The sequence below is a fragment of the Phymastichus coffea genome, unplaced genomic scaffold (assembly GCF_024137745.1).
Source record: "Phymastichus coffea isolate CEN01 unplaced genomic scaffold, Cenicafe_Pcof_1.1 PCOF00014, whole genome shotgun sequence".
NCBI classification, from domain to species: Eukaryota; Metazoa; Arthropoda; class Insecta; order Hymenoptera; family Eulophidae; genus Phymastichus; species Phymastichus coffea.
The window spans coordinates 6,202,628-6,218,293 of NW_026706825.1; the positions used below are offsets into that span (position 1 = coordinate 6,202,628).

The window sequence follows — 15,666 nt, forward strand, 5'->3', positions numbered from 1 at the left end:
AAGGAAGAAAATATGGACATTAGGATATGCAGATGATATAGTGATGATGGCAAAGAGTGAAAGTGGAATGAAAGCAATGCTGAAAAAATTAAAAAGATACCTGGGAGAAAGGGGATTAGAGTTAAATGTAGGAAAATCAAAGATGATGAAATGCAGGAGAGGAGGAGGAAGGGGAAGGAAGAAGAATTCGAATGGGAAGATGAGAAGATAGAGATGGTAAAAGAGTACAACAACTTAGGATATGTGATAAGCAGAAATAACGGAAATAAAAAGCAGATAAAGAAGGTAGAAGGGAAAATAAATATGGGACTCGGAAAGTTCTGGGGGCTAGGAGAAAAGCTATTTAGAGAAAACTGGGAGCTAAGGATGAACCTGTTCGATGCTCTGGCGAAAAGCGTGATTATGTATGGAGCAGAAATCTGGGGATGGAAGAGATATGAAGAAATAGAGAGACTACAACTAAAATACATAAAGTGGGTATTAGGATTAGATAGAAACACGTCAAGTTACTTCATACGATAGGAAACAAGAAGACAAGAAATGAAAGAAATAGCATTAGAAAGAGCAATGAGGTATGAAAACAAAATAAGAGAAGAAAGAGACGGCTCAATAAAAAAAGAAGCATGGAGAGAATTAAAGAAAAGGGAAAGAAATGAAAAAGATAAAAAGGGTAAGAAGGAGGAGAGAGAGGAAAGGCTAGAAAAAAGTAAAATATATAGAGAGAGGGAAGAGGGAGATGAAATGAGGGAAGAGTTTTGGGAAGAAATAAGAGATGAGCTAAAGAAAAAAGAAGAGAATGAGAGCAAAAGCAAAGGAAAGGCAAAAGAAAGTAACAAAGGAAAAAGTTGAAAAGAAAATATGCAAGAAAGAGAAAAACAGAAGAGCCGAAAAGGTAGATCTTGGAGAGAGAGAGAGAGAGGAAGAGAAGATTAATCAACAGAAAAATAGGAAAAATTGCTGAACAGACAGAAGCAGAAGACGAGAACGCAAGAGTTGCAGACACACCTACATACGTACACATATACACAAAACACACACACACACACACACACACACACACACACACACACAAAACACATACATTATCAATTACACAAACTGGATACGAGACACAATTGTAATATATGACATGAAAACCAAATGTAACATATAAGTTGTAAATAAATAAACTAACTATATAAATATATTAATTATATACAGGGTGTCCAAAAAGTTCCGGGATACCCTAGTAAGTCTTGAGATATAACTATTTCCGAGGAGATTAAGGTCATTCCTGTAGTAACTTTGAACGAGGAATCCAGTGGTGACCTTGGTTTTGACCTTGAGCTTGACTTTCAAGGTCATTTCAAGGTCAAATTTTTTTCCAAATGGGAACCCTTATTTTTGACAACGGTAATTGAAAGAGCTGGAAATTTTACGTCCAAACATGTACTCAGGTCATAGGTCAAAGATGTCCTTCAAGTTCATTTCAAGGTCATTTAAACTTCACGACGGTCTGACGTTGTGTAAGGTTTTTATCATTTTGGAGGAGATCGGGGTGCTTGATTAGAGTGAATCCCCATGCCAATATTCAAAATGATGTCCACTCATTTTCCGACAATGAGCCAAACGATGATAAAAAACATTTATCGTATTTTGGACGATTTTGGTAGGATAATTCCTAGAGGGCGCATTCATCACTCTGTCACAGATTTTGAAAGACTTTTTTGAGCTTTATTATAACTTTTTTTTAATTTCAAATATCGTATTAATAATGCTAAATAAAATAATGTAAAGGATACTACTCCAAGTTCATTCATTCTTCCAAAAAAATTTCAAAAACGAAATTAGAAACCTTGGATAGTAAAAGCTTCCCCCTCCTACTCTTCTTCGTCCTCCCAAGCTAAAATTTTGGTAAAGAATTTTACACAGTTACAGCCACCAAATCCATGTCCGAAAAAAATACTTTTTTAACATTTTTAAACAAGAAGATTATTTGAATTTTAAAGAAAGCACGTTTTTTATGTAAAAACAATTTTTCACACAATTTTTAAATAACTAGTTTTTCAATAAACTTATATACATTTTTTTATGATTTTACAATACTCAATATTTTTGAGATCTCCGACGCATTTATTTCTATTTCTGAAATTCATACAAGCTTGTGTAAGTTTGTAGAAAATAGTAGCAAAAAAATAATAAGTGAAAGAGAAAGAATATCGCTTCTTATGATGCGAGGCTGGGGTGCGGTAATTCGGTCGTACAGGGAAGTACAACATCTTTTTAACGAAACATTTACAGGTGGGCAAAATGCTATTCGAATTTCATCATCAACCGTTGAACGAACTGTTCAACGGTTTAATCAAACAGGCAATGTAAGAGATATATCTAAATCAGGAAGACCAAAAACAGCGACGAATGAGGAAAACTCATTGGATGTTTTGTTATCATTTACCGAAGATCCGCAAACTTCCATTCGAAGGGTTTCTCAAGAGAATGGTACGAGTAAGTCATCTGTGCATAACATTCTTCGGAGTGCAAATTTTCATCCGTTCAAAGTACAACTTATTCACAAGTTGAACGAGGATGACTTCGATCGTTGCGATGAGTTTTGCGAAGATATGATGTTACGCATAGATGAAAATCCCGAATTCCCATCTAATATAGTCTTTTCAGATGAAGCAACATTTCAACTGGACGGAACTCTTAATAGGCATAATTGCAGGTATTGGGCAGATGCTAACCCTCATTGGGCTCGAGAGGATAAATCGCAGTATCCACAAAAGTTGAATGTTTGGGCCGGAATTTTTAATAATAGAATAGTTGGGCCATTTTTTATTGAGGGTAATTTGACTGCTGCCTCTTACGAAACTATGCTACGAAACCAAATAGTTCCTGAAATAAGAGAGATTTCTGGAAGAAACTTTGATGGAACATGGTTTCAACAAGATCGTGCTCCACCTCACTTCGGACGAGACGTTCGCGCTTATTTAGATGACGTGTTTGTTGATCGGTGGATATGACGTAGAGGCACAATTAAATGGCCAGCCAGATCACCTGACCTAACACCCCTAGACTATTTTCTGTGGGGTTATCTCAAAGATCGAGTGTACAAAACCAAACCTCAAAATTTAGAAGAATTACAACAGAGAATAATTGATGAATGTGCTCTCATTCCTACCGAAATAATCCAAAATGCGGTTAATGGTTTTTACTATCGTTTGGCTCATTGTCGAGAAGTGGGTGGACATCATTTTGAACATTTGCGATAAAAATCTTGTGCATTCTGTAGCTTAACTAGTCGTGAAAGGCAAGGGGACTCACTCTAATCAAGCACCCCAAAAAGTGAGAGGCAGGGGACTCCCTCTAATCAAGTACCCCAAAAAGTGAGAGGCAAGGGGACTCACTCTAATCAAGCACCCCAAAAAGTGAGAGGCAAGGGGACTCACTCTAATCAAGCACCCCAATGGGAACAGATTTTACTATGTCCACGTCGTTGTTCCTGGGTAACGCAAAATGTAAAAAAATTGACCTTAACATGACCCTTAAGGTTAAATCCAAGATAACAATTGGATTCCTTGTGAAAAGTTACTAAAGAATCTCCTCCAAAATAATAAAAACCTTACACAACTTCAGACCGTCGTGAAGTTTAAATGACCTTGAAATGAACTTGAAGGACATCTTTGACCTATGACCTGAGTACATGTTTGGACGTAAAATTTCCCGCTCATTCAATTACCGTTGTCAAAAATAAGGGTTCCCATTTGGAAAAAAATTTGACCTTGAAATGACCTTGAAAGTCAAGCTCAAGGTCAAAACCAAGGTCACCACTGGATTCCTCGTTCAAAGTTACTACAGGAATGACCTTAATCTCCTCGGAAATAGTTATATCTCAAGACTTACTAGGGTATCCCGGAACTTTTTGGAGACCCTGTATATTATATATATATATATATATATATATATATATATATATATATACAGGGTGTTAAAGCAACTTTAAAGCTCCTATTTTAAAGCAACCACCCCGAAATTTTCGACGGTTGGCGTTGTACAAAAAAATTGTTCAGACAACAGTTGTTTGGGACAATGAGGGTAACCTTTCTGTGAAATCCGATTTGACCTTGAGATTTATTTTCAAGGTCATTTGAAGGTTAAAGTCATTTTTTCAATAGGAACCTAGATTTTTGATCCCAGATTCGGAAAGAGCGGAAAATTCTATGTTTAGATAACGTATTATGTGTGGGGTGCGGATAATCCCCCCCCCCCACTCGACTAAGGTCATGTAGGGGTCAAATTTATGTTTTTCTTCATCTATGCACACGGATGATCAGGCAAGGAAAAGGTTAATTGTAATAACCCAATAACTCCAATACCCAATATCTCGATAACCCCAATATAACCCCAATAACCCAATAACCAAGAAATATTTTGAATAAGGACCCCCATTTTTTATCCCGGATTCGAAAAGAGCGGGAAATTCTACTTTTAGATAATATATTATGTTGGGGGAGCGTTTCAATACCCCCCCCCCCCCCCCCGCCCATCCCACCGGAGCACGGGTGAGGTTAATAAGGTATTGATTACCCAGCCAGTTAAGGCAAGGTATTTATTATCCAGCCAATGAAGGTAAGGTATCGATTACCTAGCCAATGAAGGCAAGGTATTGATTACCTAGCCGGGTGCTGCGGGTAATACCTTGCCGCAGCACGATATCGGCCTTGACATGCCCCGAGAGACAACAGAATATCAACAATTTCGTTTCTCCAATAATCCGGCATATTTCCTCCTTTTAAGTCGATTAAGAAAATTACACTTGAACTATCCTGAGAAGGACTGTTCGCGAATCACTATTGTATAAACAATACTAAAAAAGTGTTAATAAACAATTTAGTTGAAACTTTGTAGGCTTGTCCGGTATCACACCAGAAAAAAGAATGGAAATAACATGCTATCCCACAAAATGGAAAATGACACTTCTCATGGAGGCTTTGAATACATGAACCCTTAGAAACCACCCCTACCAACTACAATCAGGCTAACTCACCTAACTCTTGGAAAAACTAGCGTGTCGCTTATTTTTTCTGAGATAATACAGCCTATATTATAAACGGGCTAACCTACTCATGCCTAACCCACCAAACTCCTATCAACTTACCCTCAACCCCTAGAAACCACCCCTACCAACCACAATCAGGCTAACTCACCTAACTCTTGGAAAAACTAGTGTGTCGCTTATTTTTTCTGAGATAATACAGCCTATATTATAAACGGGCTAACCTAATCATGCCTAACCCACCAAACTCCTATCAACTTACCCCCAACCCCTAGAAACCACCCCTACCAACCACAATCAGGCTAACTCATCTAACTGTTGGAAAAACTAGTTTTGTCATTTATTTTGCTTTAAACAATTGAGTCTCACACCATAATCATAAGCGTGCTGATCCATCCATTCCCAACCCACCTTACCTTCATCTACTTACCCCTAATCTCTAGAAACTTTCCCTACTAAGCCACAAGCAAACTAACCAACGTAACTCTAGCAATTAATCAGTTTAGTTCAGATTAGTTATTTATTTTCCTTGAAGCATAAACCCACAAATCCTATAACTCGTAAATCTTTAAATCCACAAACCGTAAAATCCATAAACGTTGTAACCCCGCAAACTCTTAAACTCGTCAAAGTACGTTTTTTATAGTTATTCTTTTCTGTAAATATCATTTCTCCAAAATGAAGAAAATACTGATTTAGTACTATTTGATATTTCATATATGCATTTTATTTAATGTGTAATTGCGTTTTATTTGAAGTTTCATTTGAATTACAGTTACACTTGGGTAACTTCGTAGCTGTAAAAAACATATAAATTTTTATTCCTCCTTTAGATTTTAAACCATTAAAAGTTAATTACCATTAAAATACATTCAAAACTATTCCTACAAATTTTGTAGATCTCAACATTTTTTGGTGCGTGCTATCCATGCAACATTGTTTTTGAAATTTTAAATACATACTAGTTTTTGTAAGAAGATTGATCTATGTTCTAAACTGAATGTTTATACTATTTGAGAATTTGCTTCAATATTAGATGACAGTTTTAAAACTAATTTTGTACCATACAGTAAAAAGTGATTTTTACTTATATTATATTGAACATACACTTACATATTTTATATTATAAGAATTTTTAATGATAATTCTGTACGCGTGTTTTTGTAATCTTAAAGCAATCGGAGTATGATTTAGTATTCGATGTACAACATGCAGTTTTTCGGTTTTTTAAAACAACTAAAAATTTTTGTTATTATATTAACCATTTAAAAATCATTAGAATTTTCGTTTGCACGTACATAAAAAAATAGTATTACAATCGGAATTTTTGCCTATTTGTTTTCTTGAAAGACATTTAAACATATAAATAATATTTTCTAATTTTCATGTATTGTATGTTTTCACTTATTGATATTTCCAATATACTCATTTCACATAAAGATTAAAGACATTGACATATATTAATTAATTTTTAAAATGTTATTACATTTAAAATATTCTGATTTATGTGAAACTATTTGGAACAGGACAGATGTTTGTGAATCTCATATTAATTTGCTTGTAAGTAGTTTGAAACGTAAATATTCATTTTCCAATTATACTGAAAATGAAGTACGAAAAAAATTGACTAGAACATTTATTTTCCAGTTTAAGCAAAAATGGTCATTAGCATCTCGTAGAAAAGATATTTTTACGACAAGGTTTAAAGATTTTCTAGAAAAAGAGATCTACATCTATATTAATTTAGACAATGATTCTTCTACGAGTCAGTCAACATCATTTGATAATTCAAATTTGTCTGCATCAAAGGGTAATCCGACTACAATGGGAAGGCCACGTGTATCTTATGAAGAAGGATCTTCAAAAACACGATATCGACGAGCTTTCGAGATAGCTAACATGTATACGAAAGAGGAACTAACTCTGGCATTAAAAATCAAGCTACAAGTAAGTACTACCGAGATTGTCTCTGATAATGAAGAGATATCTATCTCTGAATTAAATAATAAATCATTGGCTATGTTTTCAGACTTAGAGATGTCTTTTCGAAAATATGAAAAATTAAGATGTTACAATCAGATAATGTTTAATAATAAATTATATCCACGATATTTGAGAATTGGTGAAGCTAAGAATGCATGCTACCCTGAACATGTAAATATAACTAATACTGGAGCAGAAGTTGATATTATCTCTCTTCTCGATCACACTTTACGACGGATTCTGGAGATGTTAAATGAAACAGAGCTACAAAATTGCAATAAAAATTTAGTTTTTTTAGGTAAGTATGGAATGGATGGAAGTTCAGGGCAGCGAACAACAAAGCAGCGTTTTATAAACGATCCTTCAGTTTCTAGTTCAAGTGAAAGTGAGAACAATACTTATTATCAACAAAATTTTTCTGATGAATCTGTATTTATTACAAATTTAGTTCCCATTGAAGTAAAGTCTGATGATGGTAAAATTTTGTGGCTTAATGAGAAACCTTCTTCTACGTTGTATTGTCGTCCTATCAGTTTCGAGTTTGTTAAGGAAAGCAACATTATTACAATGAACAACTATAAAAAAATTTTTAAATCATTGAGCAAAGTAAAACATTATATTTTAGAGTTTAAGGGTATGGAATTTAATGTGACGTTTGACTTTAAGTGCAGCATGATAGATGGTAAAGTAGGCAACGTTTTAACAGATCAAAAATCCTCCAATTGTTGTAATATTTGTAATGTTGGACCCAAATATATGAATGAAATTGATTATATTTTAAAGCTTCACTGTCATACAAAGTTTTATAAATTTGGGTTTCCAATATTACACAGTTGGATTAGATTTATGGAGTATGTGCTGCATATTGCATATAATTCAGATTTCAAGCAGTGGTCAGCGTCAGGTTTAAATAAAGAATTGAAAAACAATCGTAAAAGATATATTCAGCAAGCTTTAAGAGAAAAAATTGGAATAACTGTTGATATCGTTAAGCAAGGTTCTGGTACAACAAATGCTGGGAATGTAGCACGCACTTTTTTTTCTGAATAGGAAGCTGTATCTGAAGTTATAGGTATTGACAAAGAGATTCTACAACGATTATATATAGTGTTACAAGTAATATCTATCAAAAGAGAGGTTCGTTTGAACATGTTCAAGAAGTACTGTTTAGAAACAGCCAAAAAATGTTTACAAATTTATGGTTGGTATAAAATGCCACCAAGCGTGTATAAAATACTTATTCATGGTTGTGACATCATGGAAGCATTTCCAAAACCTATAAGCTTTTACTCAGAAGAAGCGCAGGAAGCCAATAACAAAGTTTTTCGAAAAGGTCGTAGTGCACACAGTAGGATGATGAACAGATTACAAACAAATGAAGATATAATGCATTATTTATTACTCATGTCAGATCCTTTGATCAGTTCATTAAGAATAATAGAAAGAAAAAATAATAAAGAACTAATTTCGGAAGCGAAAATATTTCTAAAAAACTAAAAAGAAATTATTTCTTTCTCCAATTAATTAATATTTTATAGTATTAGCTAAGATAACCTAAATTATAAATAAATATAAAAAAAGAAAAAAAAATTAAAATAAAATAAAAAAAAGAAAAAAAAAAATTAAAAAATTAATAAAAAAAAAGAAAACAAAAGAAAATTAAACAAAAAGAAAAAAAACCCTCTTTGAAGACTGATACCTTGCCGCGGTAAAGAGGCTTACATCGTATTATTATTAATCGATAACTAAAAGCAGTCATTGAACACACAGGCTTACAAAAACAGTTATCTACACGAGACAAGTGCTTGGGCTACTTCTATGCTAAATCTAAATCTGATTTTAGAATTTCCCCTGCGCGTCCTATTTTTTGCAATGAAAATAATGAGGTGTATTAAGGGATATGCTTTTTTTTGATAATCATGATTCAGCATCACAAAAAAAAAACAAAGAAATTGTTTCCGTGACAAGATTATGTTATTCTCATGTTTTTGGAGTCGCTGAATCCAAATGAGATATTAGCTTGTTGGTGAATTGGTAGAGGTGGTTTCTAAGGGTTGGGGATAAGTTGATAGAAGTTAGGTGGGTTAGGGGTGAGTAGGTTAGCCCGTTTATAATATAGGCTGTATTATCTCAGAAAAAATAAGCGACACACTAGTTTTTCCAAGAGTTAGGTGAGTTAGCCTGATTGTGGTTGGTAGAGGTGGTTTCTAGGGGTTGGAGGTAAGTTGATAGGAGTTTGGTGGGTTAGGCATGAGTAGGTTAGCCCGTTTATAATATAGGCTGTATTATCTCAGAAAAAATAAGCGACACACTAGTTTTTCCAAGAGTTAGATGAGTTAGCCTGATTGTGGTTGGTAGGGGTGGTTTCTAAGGGTTGGGGGTAAGTTGATAGAAGTTAGGTGGGTTAGGGGTGAGTAGGTTAGCCCGGTTATGGCATAGGATGTAATTATTTCAAGAAAAATCTGCGATTGAACTTACTGTTTCCAGGGTCAGACGGGTTAGGCTGTTGTTAAATTGGTAGGGGTAGTTTGTAGGGGTGGGGGATAAATAAATTGTGAAATGTAGCAGTGACATATGTTAGCGGGTGTCCTTCTGAGTATTTTGAACTTTGATTTACTTAAATCGGTTGAGAATTAAGTTGAGGCTGGACTTTTGTCTAATTCTCTACACTGTGCGGGGGGGGGGGGGGGGGGGGGAGTGTTAACCGCACCCCACACATAATACGTTATATAAACGTAGAATTTTCCGCTCTTTCCGAATCCGGGATCAAAAATATAGGTTCCTATTCAAAAAATGACTTTGACCTTCAAATGACCTTGAAAATGAATCTCAAGGTCAAATCGAATTTCACTGAAAGGTTGCCCCATTGTCCCAAACAACTGTTGACTGAACAATTTTTTTGTATAACGCCAACCGTCGAAAATTTCGGAGTGGTTCCTTTAAAATGGGATACCCTGTATAAATATGTGTGTGTATACATATATATATATATATATATATACCATCTAAAGAGTGTTTTATGGCACTTTAAGGGCGTTTTGCATTTAATAACAAGGAGATAGATGAAATTCGAAACCGACGTTTTTCCAACGTGCGATGGATTGCGGCATCATCCCTTAAATTCATTTTTAAGTTTAAGTTTGACGGTAATTAATATCAGCAAAAGTGCAGAGTATCTACTTTTAGAGAAAAGACAAAGATTTTTCCTGATAACGAATTTGGATTTATCGTTTCAAAATACGTACATCGTAATCATGTGTTCTATGTTGATTTTAATTTGAATCCTGAATTTAGTTAAAGGATTTGACCGTTTTCTTTTTTTGATAATTCAGATAACTGGACACCGTAGTGCATCTATCTTTGGCGAGCGAACACGAAATCGAGCTCGGTCATTGAAGCCTGTCAAAGCTAGAAGCAACCTTTGCACGCGACCTGTACACGAAGAAGAAAAGAGAGCAGATAGACGTACTTGCTGAGTGGTACGCCGCCGGGCTTATTGATGAACTGCTCGTGATGAAGGACCGATTCGTTCCAGGGCACGTCGAGGTAAACCAGAATTTTGCGCATCCAGTCGCGTGGGTGTAGCACCAGCTGCTCGTAGGGCACGATCAGGCAACGTTCAGGGCCTAGTTCCTTGCATTGTTTATACATGATCGATATCGCTTGATTCCACTTGATCATGCACTGTCGATAGGAACTGAGGTCGAAACCAGTGATAGTCACCTATTTGCAGACAAGCGAGCTGATTATGATGGATGATAGACCAGTTGAGAAAGAACAAAAGAGAGAGAGAGAGAGAGAAAATGTGTTAGAGTATGCTCGAAAACATACCTTGCGTGATATGATAGAGTGAACAGTTGCTCGGCCGTCGCGAATCATGAATATGAACTTAGCATTCGGAAAGAGATCAAGCACGTAGGAGCCCATCTTGAGGGTCAGCGGATCCTTGTTGCAGAGCCGTGGAGCAGGCTCGCCGTGTCTCGCAATCACCTCTAAACAGAACGCCGCAATAGCACTGTCCATCACCTGTACAGTGGATTCAATCAATCTTCAAAAAGTAGCACAACAATTTATGTAAGCTTACCTCTTTAGACACGCCAGCCTCCTCCAGACGCACGCTCTCACGCTCCGACTTGAGCCAGTGCGAACGCATCTGCAGTATTCGTGGGATGATCCTCGTCTCTTGGCCACATCTGTAACAACCACGATATTAGTCTTCTTGTGCCCATTTTCATTTTCTCGTATCTCCTTCGTCGAGTGATCATTACCTGACTTCTGGGTGGGCGTCCATCATAGCACGCATGAGCGTCGTCCCCGAACGCGGCACACCTCCGATGAAGATCAGAGGCATGTAGCGGTCGTAAGGATACATCTTCTGCTCATTTGAGCTAAGTATAAATTTCTACGAAATTAAAGTTAACATTGTTATTTTCTATAATAAGCATCTTGCCTCTACTACTCTTTACATTTGCGTAATTCAAGATAAAGCGGGAGAAAGAAATTGATTGATTAAGCTTTGTTAAAGCCGTGAGATATAACTCCATAAGCGAGAGAGAGAAGAGAGAGAGAGAAGAGAGAGAGAAGAGAAAGAGAGAGAGAGTATTGTAAGTGAAATGTAAGTGGACATTACTCATAGCTAGCTGTGATGAAGGCACAGAAAACAATACTCGGTCATTGTTGAAGCGAAAGGAACCATTGAAAGGTTAATGTGAGTATCGATCAAGCGCCCATTATGTTCATAGTATGGGAGCAAATAATGGAGAGTAACTTTAATCAGGCAGCTGTACATACGTATGATGCGTATGTGTGAATGCTTGTAACGATTATCATGGGGCTTATAGACACTTATAAAAAACGAGACAATTGAAAGCTGGTGTTTAATGTTTGGACTATACGTAAGCTTATTGAAAATCCGACACATAGTGAAGAATCAGCGCAAATAAATGATACACGCTTAACACTTGTAAATTAACGTGCCAATTTGATATTGCGATTTAGTGAAGATGCGTGGGCTATCTTACGATATTTGTCTTCCAATAATGGCTTGAATCTGTACATTGCACATTATACTCAACAATAATTTTTTTCGCGCGTTGGCCATTTGTCATTCCTCAAGCAAAGAGCTCATAAAAAACGAACGTTGATGAATCAACGAACTTACAGCTGCTTACAGTCACTAGAGCACTTAAGAAAGCATGTAATAGTTCGGGAATTAAAAAGCTTACTTGTTAGCAAGCGAGTCGAAGAAGCAAACAAATTATCCAGATAATTAATGAGCTAGAGTAACGTTAATTCGAGGACAACTGGAGCACAGTTAAATGACTCAAATAAAGTCATTTCGCTAAGGAAGACATGCGCGACAAAGCTACCAGCCAGTCACTATTTTCCAGTTAAGGAGGTTACTACCATACCATCACTTACAAAAGTTTAGAATTTATTGATACATTAGTGTTACTCATCATAACTCATAGTAAAAATAAAAATTTTGTAAGTGACTGTTCAGCTTAAACTTATTTGTGTGTCACACATGCAACGAAACGTAGTGTTCATGTATATACACACAGTAAGACTAGTGCGAGAGAGAAGTTTGGCAACAACGTTCCCATTTCCAACCACATGTATATTTTTGTGCTGAACGTAATCTCAAATCACGAAAATGTCCGGACGTACTCGTTTACCAAACGGTCGTTTTATACGAACGAAATTAAAAATTAGAAGAGAAAAAACATTATTCGGTATGAATGAAGCCAAAAGGAAGTTGCTAAATTCAGCTGGCTTTTCAGCCAAAGAAAAACAATCGGAACATCCACAACAGGAGCGAGTTGAAGATATAAATTTAATTAAATTGAGAAATGATTCGATGTGCTGTGGCTGTAAAAAAAATATTTCGTTTGAACAATATTATACATGAGGAAATTCAAGGCTTACATAGTATCCTAACTGAATCTTGTGATGAATGCTCTGTGAAACAAACGGTTTAAACTGGTACTATGAATTCCATCAATGGACAAAATTACTCGTCAAATAATTTGTCTGCAGTTTTAGGTCATTATGTGAGTTTCAATTATTTCCACGTAATACCGTACAATTATTCAAAAGATATATAAACAATATCAAAGATATTATTGATATTTATTTGTAGCTGTTCATTCTGGTGCTGACTATAGCACTGTATTGGGACGTTCACTGTCATGCCTTATGTGGCATTTACGCGCGAAAGTTTAAATTGAAATTTTAGATAAAATATAGAAAATAACAGATTAACAAATAAGCGCGGAGACTAATTCTTTAAAATTTATATCAAAGGAGATGAGAGGAATTGAAATAAATTTACATTTCTTAATGGGAAAAGGTCAAAGTGACAAAAAATCCTTTTTATTATTGAAAAAAAAAGAAAAATAATAATAAAAGATGAAAAAATAATAAAGAAAATGAGAGAAAAATAAAAGAAAAAATGAAAATGACAATGAAAACAAAATCACAATCCTAGTGATGCCGCACTTCCACTACTCGTAAGCGCTCGCACGAAAAAGTTATTTTTTCTGCACAAACGTACATATTCGCAAGTAATTTTGACAATCACTTGATAATGCAAAGTACGTATGCCACTGAAACTGGTGGCAAAAGTTCCGGTGTACAATTACATCTGAACGAATGATAAGATTGGACTGATACTGAGAGCAACACACAGTCGACGATCGTGTCAGAGCACACTGAAAAAAGGAGGAAAATAACTAATTTTCTCAATAAAATACTTGCTTGTACAAATATTCTTCTTATCAGTCAAAAATTATACTAGAAGTATGAAAAAGCCGTAGGAGATGCTATAGAAAATGTACATCTTAGCTGTAAAGAGCTGCATTAGAGGAAAGAAGATTTTTTCGTGAAAACATCGCACAAATTAGTAAGAAGTTGAGAGATTTATTAACTTTTATTTACCTTTATAACAAGGTCATATAACTGATTATTTTTGACTCAAGAAAGATCTTATAAAGTCTATACGTAAAGCTAGATCTAAACATCAGAGTAAATTTATCGTGTTCCATAATTTTTATTTTTAATGTACATCAATTGGACGTGACAAGTAAAATATAATCTCGTTCAAAATTTCAGTGTGAATGTTGCGTGAATTTTGCAGTTAACAATGCAAATACTTTTTAATAATTATGTAAAATCAAAGTTTTTTTATCATTTAATATGTAATATTATTGAAAAATCATGTGATATCAACAATTTTTACTACAATGAATGAATGTCGTTATATTAATTTTAAAAGTATAAACTAAGAAATAGTAATTTCAAATTAGAATAATTGTTTCATGTAAAATAACGTGAAGCTAAATATTTTTTTCGTACAATAAGCCAAGAATATTGATTTATAAAATATGTTCAAGACATATCTAATTTGATACACCATGATTGATTTAATCATTGACTGACCCTTCAGAAGTGCCCATTCCCGTACTCGCATATTCATTTCTGTCGTACGCCTTCGTGCTTACGCGTTCCATTTCAGATAGCAGAATTTAGCTAAACTTTCGAGCAAGGTTGAAGCTGCCTACAAGTAAAAGTACCGGCAGTAATTAACGGAGATTTCGGCCGGAAGCAAGGGCACATACCCAAGGTAAAGTCTTAGTGTAAGATTGGCGCAGTGAAATCGTTTGTCATTGCCCGTGAGGGCAATAAAAACGCTAAAAAATTTTTAATTTAAATTATATTTCAATCAAATTTTGAATAATACCGATTAATTATTCTGTATGAATCATTTTACTAATTTTTCTTTTTTAGACCAAATGAAATCATTCAAAACATTTACCCGTTTAGACTAATCTTAGAATCTTACATTACTTCTGAAAATTAAACTGATTTCCATCAATCATACTACTATACTAGTCTTAGAGAAATAATAATATCATTGTTTCATACGATATGAGGTGGAGTAAACGCGCTAACGGTAAAAGCTACAATAGCTTAAGGAACAATCAAGTTTCTTTTCTCAAAAAATTCTTGACTATACTATACGAAATCGTGCATGTAAAAAATGCGATTTTAGATTATGACCCATCAGATAATGATTGCTCACTAAATTTTGTAGGTAGCGTGAAAAATATGGAAGCAGATACTGGTATACAGCTAATAAATAATAGCTTAAGATTGAAAGAAACGGGTTTGAATGTAAGAGTCGTTATCAGAGACGAAAATAGTTCCACCATAGCCGCGGTCCGAAAAATAATGTTGAAAAAATATGTAAACTGGCCGACAAAAATCAACTTGTTAAACATTTTTGTAATGAGTTGTATACTTTAGCAAAAGTTCATAAAGAATTAAACAAGTAAGGAGTAATAAAAGATATTAAAAAATGTTTTTCATGCGCTGTTTTGCAAAACAAAGGGCAAACTATAAAATTAGCCTTAACTCTTAAAAGTTTACCTGCCTATTTTTATCTTAAACACGAGAATTGTGATTCATGTAGTATTGTCACCCTAAAGTTAAAGCGGAAACGAAGAAACAAATCGTGATTTAAAAAATTATACGAAGCTTTGTATGAATTGTATGAAGTTTTGCAAGTTTTTTTACAAAATATTCAGGAAATTCTGAAAAATTTTGTATTTTAGCTTCTAGTCAGAACAACGAAAGTATAAATAATA

The 15,666-nt window shown here is 34.8% G+C and overlaps 2 protein-coding genes across 7 annotated transcripts in view; both read right to left on the minus strand.

The window, feature by feature from the left end:
- Positions 1-15,666, minus strand: part of LOC131674647 (uncharacterized) — a 287,868-nt gene that overhangs the window by 104,852 nt on the left and 167,350 nt on the right. The gene's annotated exons all lie outside the window — the stretch shown is intronic.
- Positions 1-15,666, minus strand: part of LOC131673570 (protein-tyrosine sulfotransferase) — a 150,698-nt gene that overhangs the window by 28,176 nt on the left and 106,856 nt on the right. For 5 of the 6 annotated variants that reach the window (XM_058951685.1, XM_058951664.1, XM_058951677.1 and 2 more), the window contains 4 exons: positions 11,287-11,420; positions 11,103-11,211; positions 10,850-11,044; positions 10,488-10,741 (listed from right to left, as the gene is read on the minus strand). In XM_058951685.1, coding sequence (XP_058807668.1) covers positions 10,488-10,741; positions 10,850-11,044; positions 11,103-11,211; positions 11,287-11,420 — 692 coding nt within the window. The remainder of the gene's footprint in view (positions 1-10,487; positions 10,742-10,849; positions 11,045-11,102; positions 11,212-11,286; positions 11,421-15,666) is intronic. The other variant, XM_058951694.1, reaches the window with a different exon arrangement.